The sequence below is a fragment of the Trachurus trachurus genome (assembly GCF_905171665.1).
Source record: "Trachurus trachurus genome assembly, chromosome: 9".
NCBI lineage: Eukaryota > Metazoa > Chordata > Actinopteri > Carangiformes > Carangidae > Trachurus > Trachurus trachurus.
Window position 1 is genome coordinate 2,169,569 of NC_139895.1, and position 18,684 is coordinate 2,188,252.

General features: G+C 46.0%; 1 protein-coding gene across 2 annotated transcripts in view; it reads right to left on the bottom strand.

Moving 5' to 3' along the window:
- adam9a (ADAM metallopeptidase domain 9a) overlaps window positions 1–18,684 on the bottom strand; it is a 51,842-nt gene that overhangs the window by 14,223 nt on the left and 18,935 nt on the right. For both annotated transcript variants that reach the window (XM_083978994.1, XM_083978993.1), the window contains exons 4-15: window positions 18,574–18,652; window positions 15,997–16,073; window positions 14,541–14,769; window positions 13,980–14,045; window positions 13,779–13,850; window positions 10,418–10,587; window positions 7,810–7,891; window positions 5,636–5,769; window positions 3,625–3,793; window positions 2,471–2,563; window positions 893–997; window positions 121–211 (exon numbers count right to left, since the gene is read on the bottom strand). In XM_083978994.1, coding sequence (XP_083835120.1) covers window positions 121–211; window positions 893–997; window positions 2,471–2,563; window positions 3,625–3,793; window positions 5,636–5,769; window positions 7,810–7,891; window positions 10,418–10,587; window positions 13,779–13,850; window positions 13,980–14,045; window positions 14,541–14,769; window positions 15,997–16,073; window positions 18,574–18,652 — 1,367 coding nt within the window. The remainder of the gene's footprint in view (window positions 1–120; window positions 212–892; window positions 998–2,470; window positions 2,564–3,624; window positions 3,794–5,635; window positions 5,770–7,809; window positions 7,892–10,417; window positions 10,588–13,778; window positions 13,851–13,979; window positions 14,046–14,540; window positions 14,770–15,996; window positions 16,074–18,573; window positions 18,653–18,684) is intronic.

The window sequence follows — 18,684 nt, forward strand, 5'->3', positions numbered from 1 at the left end:
GTTCTGTTGAAGTCGGGATCGGCACCGATACTCTTGATACACATTTTATAGTGTGCGTGTGCGTGTGCGTGTGTGTGTGTGTGTGTGTGAGTGTGTGTGTGTGTGTGTGTGTGTTCCTACTGGATCCAAAGATGTCCTGACACTGTCCGTCGTGGTGCTGACACTTCCCGTTGTAGCAGTAGGCCTGCTGGTTCCTGCAGGGCTGCCCGTTCTACACACACACACACACACACACACACACACACACACACACACACACACACACACACACACACACACACACACACACACACACACACACACACACACACAGGAAATACAACGTTTCCTCATCAGTTTAAATGCATTTTTCTCCCACATGACAACAGTTTCTCAGGCAGGTGACAGGACGACATGGACATGGATTCGCAGAATTGATTGGCCAATTAAAACGTACGAATTTTTTTAACAAGTAAATTAACATAATTTGACTGAAGAGCTGTTTTCATGTGGAAGAGGAACGTATGTCTGGTCTGGGAAAACTGCAGATTGAGGGGAAATAAATCTGGGTGGCAGTGGTATGTTGTATCATGCAGTATTTGTTCTTAAGGTATGTTGTTTTTTTGTTACCTCAATAAAATATAAAACAATTTATATTATATATTTTAGTCATTGGCATTAAAAACACACTCTTTGGTAGTAAAATAAGAGTAAAAGGTAAAAAAAACTAAAACTAAAATGGAAAAAATTGAATTTGGGGAAATATAAAACAGATTTCATACTGTAGGGCCCTAAATATAAACCTCTTATAAAGAGCTTTTATTTTGAGTGTGTGTGTGTGTGTGTGTGTGTGTGTGTGTGTGTGTGTGTGTGTGTGTGTGTGTGTGTGTGTGTGTGTGTGTGTGTGTGTTACCTGGGAGAAGACGTCGCTCTGGCAGAGCGGGGAGGAGCCGTTACAGAACTCAGGTAGATCACACTCATCTGAGCTGGAGCGACACACGGCTCCCCCGGGCAGGAACTACACACACACACACACACACACACACAGACACACACACACACACACACACACACACACACACACACACACACACACACACACACACACACACACACACACACACACACACACACACACACACACACACACACACACACACACACACACACACACACACACACACAGCAGGGAAAATAGATTTAGTAGTTAGCTGTGACTCCACATTTAAAACCAGTACATTTAAACATTTACAATCACGACATAATAAGACAAGAAAAACTTTACAAAAGCTATGAATCATCATCCTAAATCAAAGACACTCCAGTATGTGGTTATAAAAAATGTAACAACAACAAGAAAACCTACATAAGCCGACATAAAACCCTGTATGTGCATATTTCATCTTACAGGTATTCAATTCCAAGATGTTTGTTTAATTTGCTTTTAAAATATTGATTTCTGTGTGAATTTGGTTTCAAATGCCTCAACATTACTGACATGAGTGTCTACTTTTATTTTTTAATTCTTTATTGAACTGACAGAAAGCTTTTGGCCTCAGGCTGTACGATGCTGTAACAGTAGATGAATGAATTTAATTGATGTTAATCATGCACCAAACAAGATTATAAACTATAATATATTATATATATTATATTATATATTATATTATATTACAGAAAAACACATGAACTTCACATGTGATCACATGTGTTAGCATGTAGAGCAGCACATGTGTCAGAAGTGTTTTATCACCCAGAGCAGTAAAGGTCGGTTTACAGCACGAGGAACTTGTCTTGGTGTCAGGTGCAAACATAAAGGAACCAACAATAGTTTAAAGGGAGGGATAAAAATAGAATTAAGAATTTAAATAAAATAAAATAAAATAGAATGAATTAAAATAAAAAATATTCTAGTGCATGGGAAGTTCATGTGGTTTTTCTGTAAGGGAAGTGATGAATACGTAATAATCACAACCAAAGAAGTATAAAGAAGTATACAGTATGTATGTTTGTATATGGTTCTTTAAACAAAACACTTCCTTCCGTGTTTCACAATTTATTTTCTGCAAACAAACTTCAATTTCATAATTTTTCAACCCGTAAAGCAGCCTAACCCGCTTCGGTCCCCACAATCCAGAACTGTTTCATCCCAGTTGAAGATTTCCTACAGAGGTTCCAAGATGTGGAGGAACTTCCTCCTCACTTAAAAAGTCTGTGAAACGTATGTTGTGTAATCAATTTTATGGATATTGTCATTTACTATGTGCTAAATAAATTTAAAAAAAAGAAGTAAGGGGACCAAAAGATTACAGAACTGTTATAAAGTGCTACAGTGTTAATATGTGCTAAAGTGACGAGTGCATAAGTGCAAGAGTAAATGTATTTTGATTGCACAATGCCCCAATAAAGTGCAGGATTGAGATAAATTGCACTAAATTGCAGTTCATGTAAATGCTAATAATAATAGAAGGTATTGTGATGAACTAGTTACCTGACACTTGTAGCAGCATTCTCCGAAGGCGCACTGAGCTCCAGGCTTCAGCTTACAGGTCTGGTACTCACAGCAGGGGTCGTCCTCACACTCCTGCACACACACACACACACACACACACACACACACACACACACACACACACACACACACACACACACACACACACACACGTAAATGTAACTGCTGTATTCGAAGCCGCATACTATACTGCTAGTACGTAATGATTTGGCCAAAATGCGGTATGCAGGATACAGTATGCAAACAAAAGCAAAATCTGCAGTATGCAAAAAATTCCCGGATGTCGTACTGATTCGGGAAATATCTCCAGCATCTGACCAGTCTACATTGCGTACTGTATCCCATAATGCAATGCTCCCCTGACGTCTAACCGTAACCAAAGACGGTAGTGAAGTATCTTTGCCGTGTACCGTAACTATAGTTTAATAAAATAAAACTTAATGCAGACTGATGTGTTCATTGTAAAACATTTATTTATTGATGTAAATGTGGTGGTTTGTGTCCGTAGGCTCCAGAGCCCCGAGGCAGCGCTGCTCTTCTGTCCAATACACACAGGAAGCTTCACTTTACATTCAGACTAACTAATGCTACTGATACAGGTGTTAGATTTCATCACTGAGACCAACATTTATCTCCTAGAAATAATGTAACCAGCCGGTGGTAAACCTCTAAAAACCTGCAGGTAAGTTAATTAGCGATGGTTTTCTCCCCCGGGATGACGACGGAGGTTGGCCGACCGAGCAGCTCTGCAGACCAGCGGAGCAAACTTCTAAACAGCCTCGTTTGGATAAACTGGCCGTATAATTGGGGTCTTAACAGTTACTTTCTCACATGAGAACATATTAAAACTTAATAAAGTTACATAATAACAGCGCTAGAGCGAGAAATAAAACAGCTGTTAGCCTGTTTTACAGCTACCGCTACCGGTTGCCGTGAAATGCATTCTGGGAAACTCGTATACTGCATACTGTGGTGTGAACGGTGTCGGTCTGCTGAAGTAGCAGACTGAATCCTACATTCAGTATGCAGTATACAGTACATACTAACGCAGTATGTAGTAGGTATAGTACGGTAGTATCGGTTTCTAAAACAGCCTCTACATGTTGTTCCTCCTCCGTGTGGCGTTCACTGACCTTCTGGGATCCACAGTCACACTCCTCTCCCACGTCGACCAGCCGGTTGCCGCAGTAGGGGGCGCTGTAGGCCTCGTCGGGCCGCGGCACGTTGAGCAGACACGACCCCCCCGACAACATCAGCTTCTCAAAGTCGTCGGCGCTGCAGCTGCTGAAGTTCTTAGAGCCACTGGAGGAGGGGGGGGGGGGGGGGGGGGGGGGGGGGAGGAGGAGAGGAGGTTTTTACGATGTTAAAAACTGGACTAAAGTAGTGTAACTGACATGTTTAAGGTTTAAACTTTCACCTCCAGAGGGTTAACAATGGTAGAGGGGACTGAGACCAGATGCAGAGCTACTAGGAGCTAACGCCTGGACAGCTGGGAACAGTTTTTATTCTGGTTGAATAAAACTACATGAAATTGATGCGTATCCCTCTTTCATATTGTCATTATTGGTAACCGTTTTATAAAAGCTATATATCACTCCAGTCCGTGGTCTAATGAGCATAGACCACGGCCTGTCGTGATATAGGTAATAATATGTTGCTTAACTATAGCCTATATATATTTCACTTTTATATACAGTCAGTCACCGCTGAAAGAAGTTGTCCGCTCGCAGCAGGACAGATAATCAGATGGATAATCGGTTAAGTTAATAATTTCACTTAAAGCAGAAGTGAGTGATCCGGTCGTTTTCGCTAATGCTGCGTTCCAGGCAGGCTTTTGAAATCGTAAATTACAGCTTCAAGTCACAACTTACGACTTTGTAGCGTTTCAGGCAACCCACTCGTGTTTTTCCGACCTGTTTTACCGGTGAAAGTCACTATAACGGCCACTCGTAACTTCTGACCCGTGAACTCGTACCAGATCGAACTGGTACGACTTCACGGTCGGAAAAATACGAGTTTCCTTGAACGCACCATAACAGTCCTCGTCGCTACGTCACCACATTCACGGCGTTCCTTGGCTGCACACACAGCCCTGCATGCCGTTCTCTCTCCTCATTGGATAAAAACTGTAGGATACGATAAATGTTTTCTCCTCGGCTCAGAGCAGAGCAGAGTGACTGACAGACCCGTGTTTCAGACCAAACACTCTATGTAAGTGATTGCTGTCGGAAGATATAACTATTTAAGACTTGTATTAACACAAATATATCACTTCCTTCTGCTTTAATGTGGCCATGAATAAATTAAATTTGCCTGTTATGCGTTAGGGTAAACCCAACGCTGTTTTCACTTGTTGCTGTAGTTTATTTAGTTTAAATGGATAAAGCTTCATATTTAAAAGTAGCATAAAGTTCACCCCAAACCCCAGTAGTCTAATCTTTGTATGACTGATTTATTCTGCATAAGACCCTGACTAATACTCATAGTACACTGTAAAAACTCAACATCTTTCCAAGAATATTTGTCTTATTTCTTGTCCAAATGTCTCATTTCTAGTCAAAACTAATCTCTTTCCACTTAAAATAAGACTCATTACCTAAAAATTAACTTGTTTTTACATAATTTTCACTTAAATTCACAATAAATAGACAAATCTGCCAGTGAAAGTAAGTTTTTTGTGCTTGTAATAAGGAAGACAAACTTGCTCCACTATCAGATTTTTTCTACTTATTCCAAGTGAAAATCTGCTTGAAAGAAGTAAAAAGTGTCTAAAAACAAACTACTTTTAATATGATGTGTCTTATTTTAAGTAGAATGAGATTTGTTTTGACTAGAAATGACATTTTGACTAGAAATAAGACAAATATTCTTGCTAAGATACTTGAGTTTTTGCAGTGTAATGCTGCATTAGCATCAAAACAAAGTAGGCTAAATAAAAAACGATAATACATACGTAGTCTAAGAGAAAAAAAGGAAAAGTTAGGGGGAGGGGCCCACTTTAGTATTCTTTAAGGGGGCCCAGAACTCCTAGCAACGGCCCTGTGTGTGTGTGTGTGTGTGTGTGTGTGTGTGTGTGTGTGTGTGTGTGTGTGTGTGTGTGTGTGTGTGTGTGTGTGTGTGTGTGTGTGTGTGTGTGTGTCGTACGTGGCTCCAGAGTTCATGATGCAGGCCGCCACCGGGCAGCTGCAGGAGCGACCGTCGTCATGATTCATCCCCAAGTTGTGACCGAGCTCATGAGCCACGATGGAGGAGAAGGAGGCCACGTTGTTGTTGGTGAACTGAGGAGGAGGAGGAGAGGAGAGAGGAGGAGAGGGGGAAGAGTAGAGGAGGAGGAGGAGAGGAGGAGAAGGAGAAGAGGAGAAGATGAGGAGAGGAGGAGGAGAGGAGGGGGAGGAGGAGGAGGAGAGGACAGGAGGGGGAGGGAAGGAGGAGGAGGAGAGGAGAAGGAGAGAGGAGGAGGAAGGAGAGAGGAGGAGGAAGGAGGAAGAGTAGAGGAGGAGGAGGAGGAGGAGAGGAGGAGAGGAGGAGGAGAGAGGAGGAGAAGGAGGAGGAGGAGGAGAGGAGGAGGGAGAGAGGAGGAGAGGAGGGGGAGGAGGGAAGGAAGAGGAGGAGAGGAGGAGGAGGAGGGAAGGAAGAGGAGGAGAGGAGGAGGAGGAGGAGGTGGAGAAGGAGAGGAGAGAGGAGGAGGAGAGAGGAGGAGAGGAGAGGAGGAGGAGGGAAGGAAGAGGAGGAGAGAGGAGGAGAAGGAGGAGGAGGAGAAGGAGAGGAGGAGAAGAGAGGAGGAGGAGGAGGAGAGAGGAGGAGAAGGAGGAGGTGGAGAAGAGAGGAGGAGGAGGAGGAGAGAGGAGGAGGAGGAGGAGGAGAGGAGGAGGGAGAGAGGAGGAGAGGAGGGGGAGGAGAGGAGGAGGGAGGAGGAGGAGGAGAGGAGAGGAGGAGGAGGAGGGAGAGGAGGAGAAGGAGAGGAGGAGGAGGAGGAGGAGAGGAGGAGGAGAAGGAGAGGAGGAGGAGTAGAGGAGGAGGAGGGAAGGAAGAGGAGGAGAGGAGGAGGAGGAGGAGGAGGAGGAGAAGGAGGAGGAGGAGAAGGAGAAGAGGAGGAGGAGGAGGAGGAGGAGAGAGGAGGAGAGGAGGAGAGGAGGGGGAGGAGGAGGAGAAGGAGAGAGGAGGAGGAGGAGAGGAGGAGAGGAAGAGAGGAGGAGGAGAGGAGGAGGGAAGGAGGAGGAGAGGAGAGGAGAGGAGGAAGAGTAGAGGAGGAGGAGGAGGAGGAGGAGGAGGGAGAGGAGGAGAAGAGGAGGAGAAGGAGAGGAGGAGGAGGAGGAGAGGAGGAGGAGGAGGAGGAGAAGGAGAGGAGGAGGAGTAGAGGAGGAGGAGGGAAGGAAGAGGAGGAGAGGAGGAGGAGGAGGAGGAGGAGGAGAAGGAGGAGAGGAGGGGGAGGAGGAGGAGGAGGAGAAGGAGGAGAGGAGGGGGAGGAGGAGGAGGAGAAGGAGAGAGGAGGAGGAGGAGAGGAGGAGAGGAAGAGTAGAGGAGGAGGAGGAGGAGGAGGAGGAGGAGGAGGAGGAGGAGGAGGAGGAGGAGGAGGAGGAGGAGGAGGAGGAGGAGAGGAGGAGGAGAGGAGAGGAGGAGGAGGAGGAGGAGGAGGAGGAGGAGGAGGAGGAGGAGGAGAGGAGGAGGAGAGGAGAGGAGGAGGAGTAGAGGAGGAGGAGAGGGAGAGGAGGAGGGAAGGAAGAGGAGGAGAGGAGGAGGAGGAGAAGGAGGAGGTGGAGGAGGAAGAGAAGGGGGAGGAGAGGGAGGAGAGGAGGAGGAGGGAGAGAGGAGGAGGAGAAGGAGGAGGTGGAGAGGGAGAGGAGGGAAGGAGGGGGAGGAGGAGAGGAGGAGGGAAGGAGGAGGAGGAGAGGAGAGGAGGGAGAGGAGGAAGAGGAGGAAAGGAGGAGGAGGAGAAGGAAGAGGTGGAGAAGAGAGGAGGAGGAGGGGGAGAGGAGGAGGAGGAGAGGAGGAAGAGGAGGGAAGGAGGAGGAGGAGGAGGAGTAGAGGAAGGAGGAAGAGAGGGGGAAGGAGAGGAAGAGAGAAGGAGGAAAGGAGTAGGAGAGGAGAGGAGGGGGAGGAGAGAAGAGGAAGGGGAGGGAGAGAGGAGGAGGAGAGGAGGAGGAGGAGGAGGAGGAGAGGGAGAGAGTAAAAGAATTAACCAGCTTCTCCGTAGTCCCTGAACGCATCATCATCATCATCATCATCATCATCATCATCATCATCATCATCATCATCATCATCATCATCATCATCATCATCAGTCAGCTGAGTCGACCAATCAGAGCAGAGCTTCGTACCGCGTTGATCCCTCCTCCGTGGCTCCGCGAGCAGACGGTGGAGACGAAGGCCATCCCAGCCGTCGCTCCGAACCCCCTCTTCCTGTAGGACACACACACCTTCATCATCACCACCTTCATCATCATCATCACCTTCATCATCATCACCATCATCATCATCATCATCATCACCATCATCATCATCATCACCATCATCACCATCACCATCATCACCTTCATCATCATCATCATCACCATCATCACCATCATCACCATCATCATCATCATCACCATCATCACCATCACCATCATCACCTTCATCATCATCATCATCACCATCATCACCATCACCACAGACCAGAGCGGCATCTCTATGCAAATGAGAATGACTGATGCATTCTGGGTAATTTAGGGGCAGCGCCCGGCATTTTTAAATTGCACTCAGTGGCTTTTTGTGTTTTGATGGAGCGTAGACTAACTAACAATCAATTTGAATGTTTTATTTTGTGTTTCTTTTGTAGCACTATGTCTCGTAATTATTTTGACACCCTCTTTGAAACCCACCGTTCACGCTATCTTGAAAAACTACAATTAATTAAAGCAGAAGTAAGCGATCCGGTGGTTTTGGCTAATGCTGCGTTCCAGGCAGGCTTTTGAAACCGTAAATTACAGCTTCAAGTCACGACTTAAGACTTTGTAGCGTTCCAGGCAACCCACTCGTGTTTTTCCGACCTGTTTTACCTGTGAAAGTCACTATAACGGCCACTCGTAACTTCTGACCCGTGAACTCGTACCAGATCGAACTGGTATGACTTCACAGGTCGGAAAAACACGAGTTACGAGTTGCCCTGAACGCACCATAACAGTCCTCGTCCCTACGTCACCACATTCAGGCGCATCCCTTGGCTGCACACACAGCCCTGCATGCCGTTCTCTCTCCTCATTGGATAAAACTTGTAGGATACGAGAAAAGTTTTCTCCTCGGCTCAGAGCAGAGTGACTGACAGACCCGTGTTTCAGACCAAACACTCTATAGAAGTGATTGCTGTCGGAAGATACAACTATTTAAGACTTATATTAACGCAAAAATATCACTTACTTCTGCTTCAATCTAGCGGTATGCTCCTTTAGCCTCCCACAGTGATCAATGACTCCACACAGTGGCCAGAAATGTCTGACCCAGACATCTACACGTATTTGGTGGAATCACCGGGAGGTTTTGGCTAAGTATCGTCTGTAAACAGCCTGTTAATAGCCAACTTTTTTGTTAGTTGGTTTGTCAAGCCAGTTAGGCTGAATGCCGGGCGCTGCCCCTAAATTACCCAGGATGCATCAGTCACTCTCATTTGCATAAAAATGCCACTCTGGTCTATGGTTGTCCTAAATCCCTCCCTCATTCCCTCCTCCCTACTCACTATATAGTGAATTCAATATAGTGACTATATAGTGACTCACTGGTCAAATAAAAAAACACTTTCAGACACTACTCCGCCGCACAGTTAATGACGTATTACGTCGCGTAATTGAAACGTTCCGACCGCGATCGTAACGGCCGGCATAGTTACCATGGATACAACCATGGTAACGGCCGGTGTAGCATAGACCTACGGGTGTACATATAGTTTGAAACCACGTTCAAAACACACACAGCCAGTGTCACAACTAAGCATAAAGTCCGCTAGCTTAATGCTAACGTATAATGTAAAACACCATAGACGGGCTAACAGAAATTAGCCCCGCTATCCAGAGTCTCTGGTCAGTTTATAACGCTTGTTAGGAAATTTGGTCTGACGTTTGTTGTGGGAGTCTGTGGAAGCCGCGACCGGACAACTCTGGCAGCTGGACACATTTATTTGGTAGCTACACCGGTCACTACTTCATTTATTTGGTAGCTACACCGGTCACTACTTCATTTATTTGGTAGCTACACCGGTCACTACTTCATTTATTTGGTAGCTACACCGGTCACTACTGCATTTATTTGGTAGCTACACCGGTCACTACTGCATTTATTTGGTAGCTACACCGGTCACTACTGCATTTATTTGGTAGCTACACCGGTCACTACTGCATTTATTTGGTAGCTACACCGGTCACTACTTGCATTTATTTGGTAGCTACACCGGTCACTACTTCATTTAATTGGTAGCTACACCGGTCACTACTTCATTTATTTGGTAGCTACACCGGTCACTACTTGCATTTATTTGGTAGCTACACCGGTCACTACTTCATTTATTTGGTAGCTACACCGGTCACTACTTCATTTATTTGGTAGCTACACCGGTCACTACTGCATTTATTTGGTAGCTACACCGGTCACTACTTCATTTATTTGGTAGCTACACCGGTCGCTCTGGGCCGGTGTGGTAACGGCGATCCGTGACCGCAATGCATGATGGGATATCTTGCTCCGGTTAGTGACCATCGGATGTTCACTACATTTGGCGGTGAATTGTGGGATAGATTCAGTCACTATATAGTGAACATTAATAATCACTAAACATTGAGACACCACTACAACAACTGGTCACTAGATAGAGAGGAGGGGGGGATTTTGGACACAGCCCGTGTGTGTGTGTGTGTGTGTGCGTGTGTGTGTGTGTGTGTGTGTGTGTGTGTGTGTTACAGGATGAGCTGGGCCGAGTCGTGGCGGCGGCGAGCAACCAGCTCCTTCTCTCTCCACTGCGTGAAGCGGCTCAGGACTTCTCCGGCGGCGCCCTCGGTGCTGATCCGGTTCTGCTGAGTCCAGATCTCCAGACCCACCAGGACCACGCGCACGTTCAGCTGCATGTAGATCTGAACACACACACACATTTTTATTTATTAGGGCCTCAGGGTAAATATTAGAGTTGAGCCGGATACTCGGCTGAAACGAGTATCCGGTACGGATAAAGCACTTTTGCCGAGTACGAGTATTAAACGAGTAATACGAGTCAATATCTGTGCTCGGAAAAAAAAAAAAAAAAAAAAAAGATTGAATGAAAATCCTCATTGGGTAGCTGACTGTGTCTGTGTTCTGTGATAGGCTACAGCCCCTCCCCTACACACATGCAGGTGAGTTGCTGCTGTGTCCCGCTCTGATCACTCACACACACAGAACAGCTGACAGCTGTCTGTCTCTCCCTCAGTCACTCAGGTTGGCCGGTCTTTACCCTTAACGTTTAGGGTTCCTTCAGCTTCAGGTTTGTTTTTACTTCAGTTACTTACTTATTAACCAGTAGAGTTCTTGTAAACGTGGGTTCGTTCAGACGTGGTGCCGACTCGCGTTGCGTCTCTGCCTGTCGGAGATTTTTTTTTTTTTTTTTCCACACACGCTCTCTCTCTCTCTCTCTCTCTCTCTCTCTCTCTCTCTCTCTGCCGGTCGTCGGAGTTTTTTTTTTTTTTTTGAACCGTCAGCTGGCTCTAACCAGTTTTTTTAACTTCACGCACTGAGTGTCTGACACTTTCTTGCTGTATTTCATAAAAAATAGTAGTGGTATAAATTACAAATTAAGCTACTCTCTCTCCCCCCTCCTCTCTCTCTCATGATCAGTGATACAGAATAATGAGTGATACACAGAGAGAAGCTGACACTCAGCTGTCTCTGTCTCTCTCTTAGGCTACTCACTCACACACACACACCTGGTGTGGAAATAAAATTAAAAAAGAAAAAGAAAAATCACACTGATCATTAAAAAAAATTAAAGTTAAAAAAAAAGTTGTTGAGTATGAAAACTCTTGTTCATTACATTTTCCTTAATAATTGCAACCGCATGTGTTGTATTGTCCTGTAAACAGTTTTCTAATCAGCAATAACTATAACAATTTCTGATCAACCCATGTCAATTGCATGCTTAAAATAACATGCCGGTTATTGCCCATTTCAAGACAACCCGACCCACTTCTGGGTTAAACCCCGCCCACTTCCGGTTTAGGCCCCGCCCACTCCGAGTACAGATACAGATACAGATAATTCATATGGTTAACAGATACAGATACAGATACAGATAATGCTGTACTCGCTCATCCCTAGTAAATATTGTTATACTGTGGAATTTTTCTTCTTTTTATTTTTTATCTTCTGTGTAAATTTACAATTCGACACTCGTCCAACAACTCGAAGCGGTTCGATCTGGATCGCTGTGCTCTTACTTTTCTCTGCAGAATACAGATTTTTCGTGACCTAAGTGGCGAAAAACTGCGACAAAGTTCCCATAGAGAATGAATGGGAGGAGGTCAAAAAAGATACAAATTATTGGAGGTTTTCAAACGTCTACTGCTCCGGCATACTTTCACCTGGAGACTCCATTTAAACCTTAAAATGTAGCTACAAGTCTCGTCTATTGTTTTGTTAATCCACGTTTTGATAGGTCATATAGTTTTTGATCAATCACTGTTCAATGACCATGATCATTTTTGGAGAAATGTTGAGATTATAATGGGTGTGTATTGCGCGGAATGTTCCAGCTAGAGTGGATGACATCATTGGCTGAAAGTCGTCTGAAATTATAAGAAACTTTTCTCTTTCCACGCTGCTCACGGCCACAATTTACACTCCACGCACATGACTTTTTCCACAAATGTAGACAAACTCGTCCTCGCTCTAACAAAGTGCTCAACAAAGCAGAGAGACTTTAAACCGTGAGCCTCTCAGTGCGGCCACGTCTGTCTCTGCTTCTCATTGACTCTACTACAAAGATTTTCTGAGAGAAGCAGAAGGGAGCCCTGTTTATAACTTGCAAGTGTTTCCAAAATATTTACTGTAGAAACACCAAAGCCATATCAAAGTGTTCAGGAAGTCCTTACGACGACCACGGTCTGCTTCTTTTTCTGAATGGAGCTACCGTTTTGTCAGAATAAGCCCAAATGTGAGACCAGCGCAGAGGCAGAAAATCGCCCTTTTTCTCTACGTTTTGTCTGCCTCAGCCTGGGGTATGAAGGAGTATTAGGGCCAGCCAAAAAAAAAAAAATCCGGCGGGGAAAAAGAAAAATCTGGCAAAAAAAAAAAAAATAATAATAATCCAATCCAAAAACTAAGTTTGTGTGGTTTATCCTCCTAAACAAACCAAGTTTCTGACACAGACTCTTCAACGTCCTCATACTTATGACCACACCGTGTTTATGAGCCAAAAGAGAGAGAATATCCTTATTACTGAAGTAGCCTACAGCTTAAAGCAGATATCAGCTTCACGGCCGTTTTGGCTAATGCTGCGTTCAAGGCAGGCTTTTGAAACCGTAAGTTACAGCTTCAAGTCACAACTACGACTTGGTAGCGTTCCAGGTAACCCGTAGCTCGTGTTTTTACCATCCTGTTGTCTGTGAAAGTTCCCTATAACGGCCACTCGTAACTTCCGACCCGTGAACTCGTACCAGATCGAACTGGTATGACTTCACAGGAAGGAAAAACACAAAGTACGAGTTTCTTTGAACGCACCATGAGTTAGCAGCCCCCGCCCTTGTCAGGCATCAATTGGTCCTCGTGCTACGTCACCACATTCACGCGCATCCCTTGGCTGCACACACAGCCCTTCATGCCGTTCTCTCTCCTCATTGGATAACACTTGTATCCCACAAGGAAAATTTTCTCCTCGGGTTACAGCAGAGCAGAGTGACGGAGAGACTCGTGTTTAGGCTGAAATACTTCATGTAAGTGATTGCTGACGGAAAATAGGACTATTTAGGACTTATATTAACAAAAACATTCCACTGATATCTGCTTTAATCAAGGCATCTGTAGAGGCAGCCATGGCCACCGACTACAGTACTTTGATATTTTCTCAATTTATTTATTTTTATACCTGCCCCTTTTTTCTTTTCTTTTTTGCCAGATTTTTTTCTTCTGATGGATTTTTTTTTTCCCGATGAATTTTTTGTTTTTTTCGTCTGGCTTCTTTTTGGGGGGCTGGCCCTAATACTCCTTCGTACTGGGGGGCCTCTAACAGCTAATGGGTCCAAATAAACATTTCTTTCTGTTTAATATTAATGTGTGTTTGTGTGTGTGTACTCACACTGTCTACTAAGTTGGCCAGTTGAACCATCTGCTCTCTCACCGCCGTCTCGTTTTTGTTCATGTAGTTGAACTGAGGAGAAAGAAACACACACACACACACACAGGAAGTGAATCATCTTGTTATCATTACTTATTGTTGTGTGTGTGTGTGTGTGTGTGTGTGTGTGTGTGTGTGTGTGTGTGTGTGTGTGTGTCTCACCCTCTCGTTGTCGACCACCAGCAGCAGCTCCACATAGTGAGTCTTATGAAGAACAGCTCGCTTCACCTGAGGAGAAACAAGTTCCTCCGTCAGTCTGGTAGAGTCGACACCGACACCTTCACTTCAACACCGGCTCCTCAACCAGACTGTTTTCTATAGGTGACCTTATAATATAAATTCTAACAAAAATAAAACAACATCACACATGACGGTACAAATCTTTCTCTTTCTTTGTGCAACCTGAAAATATTAGTCTACTTAAAACCACTTTCATACATCATTTTGGAATTCACACATTAAGGTTTTTAAATATATTAAATTGGATATTCTAGTGGAAAGGGTTTCTGATTGTTGAGAAAAATGCAAAGAGTGTTCCAGCTGTCCCTGGTCTCTAAACATCAGGTCGGCCTGGTGAAAAACAAACTCTGACTACCGTATTTTCTGGACTATATATGTCGCACCGGAGTATTAGTCGCATCTGTCAAAAAATACGTCATGAAGAGGAAAAAAACATATATAAGTCACACCGGTTTATAAGTTATAAGATTGGTGTGAACTCACTCTGCTGTGCTGCCGGTGGTGGACTTCCTCTCCTTCGTACTGAGCTGTGTGCTCCGTGGCGTTGTCATGGTGACGGTCTTGGTGGTCGTCATGGTGATGGTGATGCGGCGTGCCACAGCCCCGCGGCTGTGATGACGTCACGTCCTGGAGGCGGTACAGCAGGTGCTGCTCGGGGGCGGAGCCGAGCGGCTCGATGCCGTAGCTGTCGTTGGTGAGGTGCAGCACGCCGCTGAGGAGACCACAGGGAGGGTGATGTCATGGTGATGTCATGGTGATGTCATGGTGATGTCATGGTGATGTCATGGTGATGATGATGTCATGCTGTTGCTTTAACGAGGCTCCACACACACACACACACACACACACACACACAGTCCGAATAATGAAACAGGAAGTGAAGAGAGGAGTGGAAGGAAGAGGAGGAGGAGGAGGAAGGAGAGAGGAAAAGAGGAAGAGGAGAGGAGGAGGAAGAGGAGGGAGAGGGGAGGAGGAGGAGGAGAGGAAGAGAGGAAGAGGAGGAGGAGGGAGAGAGGAAAAGAGGAAGAGGAAGAGGAGGGAGAGAGGAAAAGAGGAGAGGAGGAGGAAGAGAGGAAGAGAGGAGGAGGAAGAGGAGAGGAGGAGGAAGAGAGGAAGAGGAGGAGGAGGGAGAGAGGAAAAGAGGAGAGGAGGAGGAAGAGGAGGCAGAGGAGAGGAGGAGGAGGAGAGGAAGAGAGGAAGAGGAGGAGGAGGAGGGAAAGAGGAAAAGAGGAGAGGAGGAGGAGGAGGGAGAGAGGAGGAGAGGAAGAGAGGAGGAGGAAGAGGAGAGGAGGAGGAGGGAGAGAGGAGGAGGAAGAGGAGAGGAGGAGGAGGGAGAGAGGAAGAGGAGAGGAGGAGGAGGGAGAGAGGAAAAGAGGAAGAGGAGGGAGAGAGGAGAAAGAGGAGGGAGAGGATGAGAGGAAAAGAGGAAGAGGAGGAGGAGGGAGAGAGGAAGAGGAGGAGGAGGGAGACAGGAGAGGAAAAGAGGAGGAATCAACATGGACGTTCAAAGAGAGAGGAGGAAGAGAGGAGGAGGAGAGGGAGAGGAAGAGGAGAAAGAGGAGGGAGAGGAGGAGAGGAAAAGAGGAAGAGGAGGAGGAGGGAGAGAGGAGGAGGAGAGAGGAAGAGGAGGAGAGGAAGAGGAGGAAGAGGAGAGTTTGTGTAATTTGTCAGTTACACAAAGAGAAGAAAGAGTGTGTGTGGTAATTACTGAGGAGTCACACAGATTAAACAGCAGGGAGGACACACACACACACACACACACACACACACACACACACACACACACACACACACACACACACACACACACACACACACACACACACACACACTGAGCCATCTGTGAGGAGTGTAATTGTCCTTGATGGAGGAGAGTGTGTAGTACAGTGTGTGTGTGTGTGTGTGTGTGTGTGTGTGTGTGTGTGTGTGTGTGTGAGACCTGAGGCCGTTGCAGATCGTCATGGCGACAGATGAACCCTCCATCCCCTGGACGACGCCCCGGTACTGACAGTGGTCCTGAAACAACAACAACAACAACAACAACAACAACAACATGAGGTGAGTCACACTGTGATGTCACCAGCAGGGGGCGCCATGGTAACAGCAGCAGTAGCTCCTCCTCTTCCTCCTCCTCTCTTCCTCCTCCTCTCTTCCTTCTTCTTTCTTCATCTCATCTTCCTCCTTCTTCCTCCCTCTCTCCTCCTCTTCTTCCTCCCCTCTCCCTTCTTCTTTCCTCCTCCTCTCTTCCTTTCCCTCCTCCCCCTCTCCTTCATTTTCCTCCCCTCTCCTCCTCTTCCTTTCTTCCTCCTTCCCCCTCCTCCTCTTCTCCTCATGTTCCTCTTCCTCTCCCCCTTTCCTCATCCTCTCCTCCTCCCTCTCTCCTCCTCTTCCTCCTCCCCTCTCCCTTCTTCTTTCCTCATCCTCTCCTACTTTCCCTCCTCTCCCTCTCCTTCTCCTCCTCTCTTCCCCCTCCCCTCCCCCCCCCCCCCTCCTCCTCTCTTCCTTCTTCTTTACTCCTCTCATCCACCTCTTATTCTCATTTTCCTCTTCCTCATCTCTACTCTTCCTCTCCCCCAATGAAATGTCCAGTTTCCCAAATAAAGTTCTTCTTCTCTGATTAAAGGTGAATTCCACCTGTTTTATTTTGTCTGAGCCAATAGAATCAGAGTCACACACACACACACACGACAGGATTCACACACACTTCCTGTATCACTCCCAGAGGAGCTTATAAAGCGCTTCCTGTGTGTGTGTGTGTGTGTGTGTGTGTGTGTGTGTGTGTGTGTGTGTGTCTTCCTCTTCTTCTGTTCTAACTCACTTTGATGAACGTCCATGTTGATTCCCCTCTGACATCAGGACGATGATGTCACTTCCTGTCTGTTCTATCCACCGTACCGACAGGAAGTGACATCATCGTCCTGACACACAGGAAGCGCTTTATAAGCTCCTCTGGGAGTGATACAGGAAGTGTGTGTGAATCCTGTCGTGTGTGTGTGTGTGTGTGTGGTCGCAGAGGTCAAAGTTCAATCACATTGGGGCGAGAAAAAGAGAGAGAGAGAGAGAGAGAGGAGGAAAGAGGAGGAGAGTAAAGAAGAGAGGGAGAGAGGAAAGAGAGTAAAAAAGAGACGGAGAGAGGAAAGATAGAAGAGGAAAGAGAGAGAGAGTAAAAAAAGAGAGGGAGAGGGGAGGAAAGAGAGTAAAAAAGAGAGGGAGAGAGGAAAGATAGAAGAGGAAAGAGAGAGAGAGTAAAAAAAGAGAGGGAGAGGGGAGGAAAGAGGAAAGAGGAGGAAAGAGAGAGAGTAAAAAAGAGAGGGAGAGAGGGAGAGTAAAATAAGAGAGGGAGAGAGGAAAGATAGAAGAGGAAAGAGAGAGAGTAAAAAAAGAGAGGGAGAGAGGAAAGAGAGTAAAAAAGAGACGGAGAGAGGAAAGATAGAAGAGGAAAGAGAGAGAGAGTAAAAAAAGAGAGGGAGAGGGGAGGAAAGAGGAAAGAGAGGGAGAGAGGAAAGAGGAGGAAAGAGAGAGAGTAAAAAAGAGAGGGAGAGAGGAAAGATAGAAGAGGAAAGAGAGAGAGAGAAAAAAAAGAGAGGGAGAGAGGAAAGAGAGGAAAAAAGAGACGGAGAGAGGAAAGATAGAAGAGGAAAGAGAGAGAGAGTAAAAAAAGAGAGGGAGAGGGGAGGAAAGAGGAAAGAGGAGGAAAGAGAGAGAGTAAAAAAGAGAGGGAGAGAGGGAGAGTAAAATACGAGAGGGAGAGAGGAAAGATAGAAGAGGAAAGAGAGAGAGAGTAAAAAAAGAGAGGGAGAGAGGAAAGAGAGTAAAAAAGAGACGGAGAGAGGAAAGATAGAAGAGGAAAGAGAGAGAGAGTAAAAAAAGAGAGGGAGAGGGGAGGAAAGAGGAAAGAGAGGGAGAGAGGAAAGAGGAGGAAAGAGAGAGAGTAAAAAAGAGAGGGAGAGAGAGGAGGAAAGAGAGGGAGAGTAAAAAAAGAGAGGGAGAGATATGTACAATGTATGTCGGGCCAATAAAGCCATTTTAATTGAATTGAATTGAGAGGAGGAGAGAGAGGGAGAGTAAAGAAAGTGGGGGTGGGGAGAGAGAGGGGAGGAGAATAAAGAGAGAGAGAGGGAGAGAGGGAGGAAAGAGAGGGAGAGTAAAGAAAGAGGGAGGGGGGAGAGAGAGGGGGGAGAATAAAGAGAGAGAGAGGGAGAGAGGGAGGAAAGAGAGGGAGAGTAAAGAAAGAGGGAGGGGGGAGTAAAGAGGGAGGGGAGGAGGAGTCCCAGAGGTCAGTGGGTCGACAGACAGGAAATATCGATGCTCTTACTCAAAGTTAATTCCCATCGTGTCTCGTTGGGAAAAGTCTCGTTTCAACAAAACCAGCAGCAGCAGCGTGTGTGTGTGTGTGTGTGTGTGTGTGTGTGTGTGTGTGTGTGTGTGTGTGTGTGTGTGTGTGTGTGTGTGTGTGTGTGTGTGTGTGTGTGTGTGTGTGTGTGTGTATATGTGTGTGTGTGTGTGTGTGTGTTACCTGTACAGGTGGTCTGCTGGTGACCAGTGATCCAGTCTGGCTGTAGGTGAACACAGTGAAGTCTGCAGGCAGCAGCAGCCTGGACACAACAACAACAACAACAACAACAAC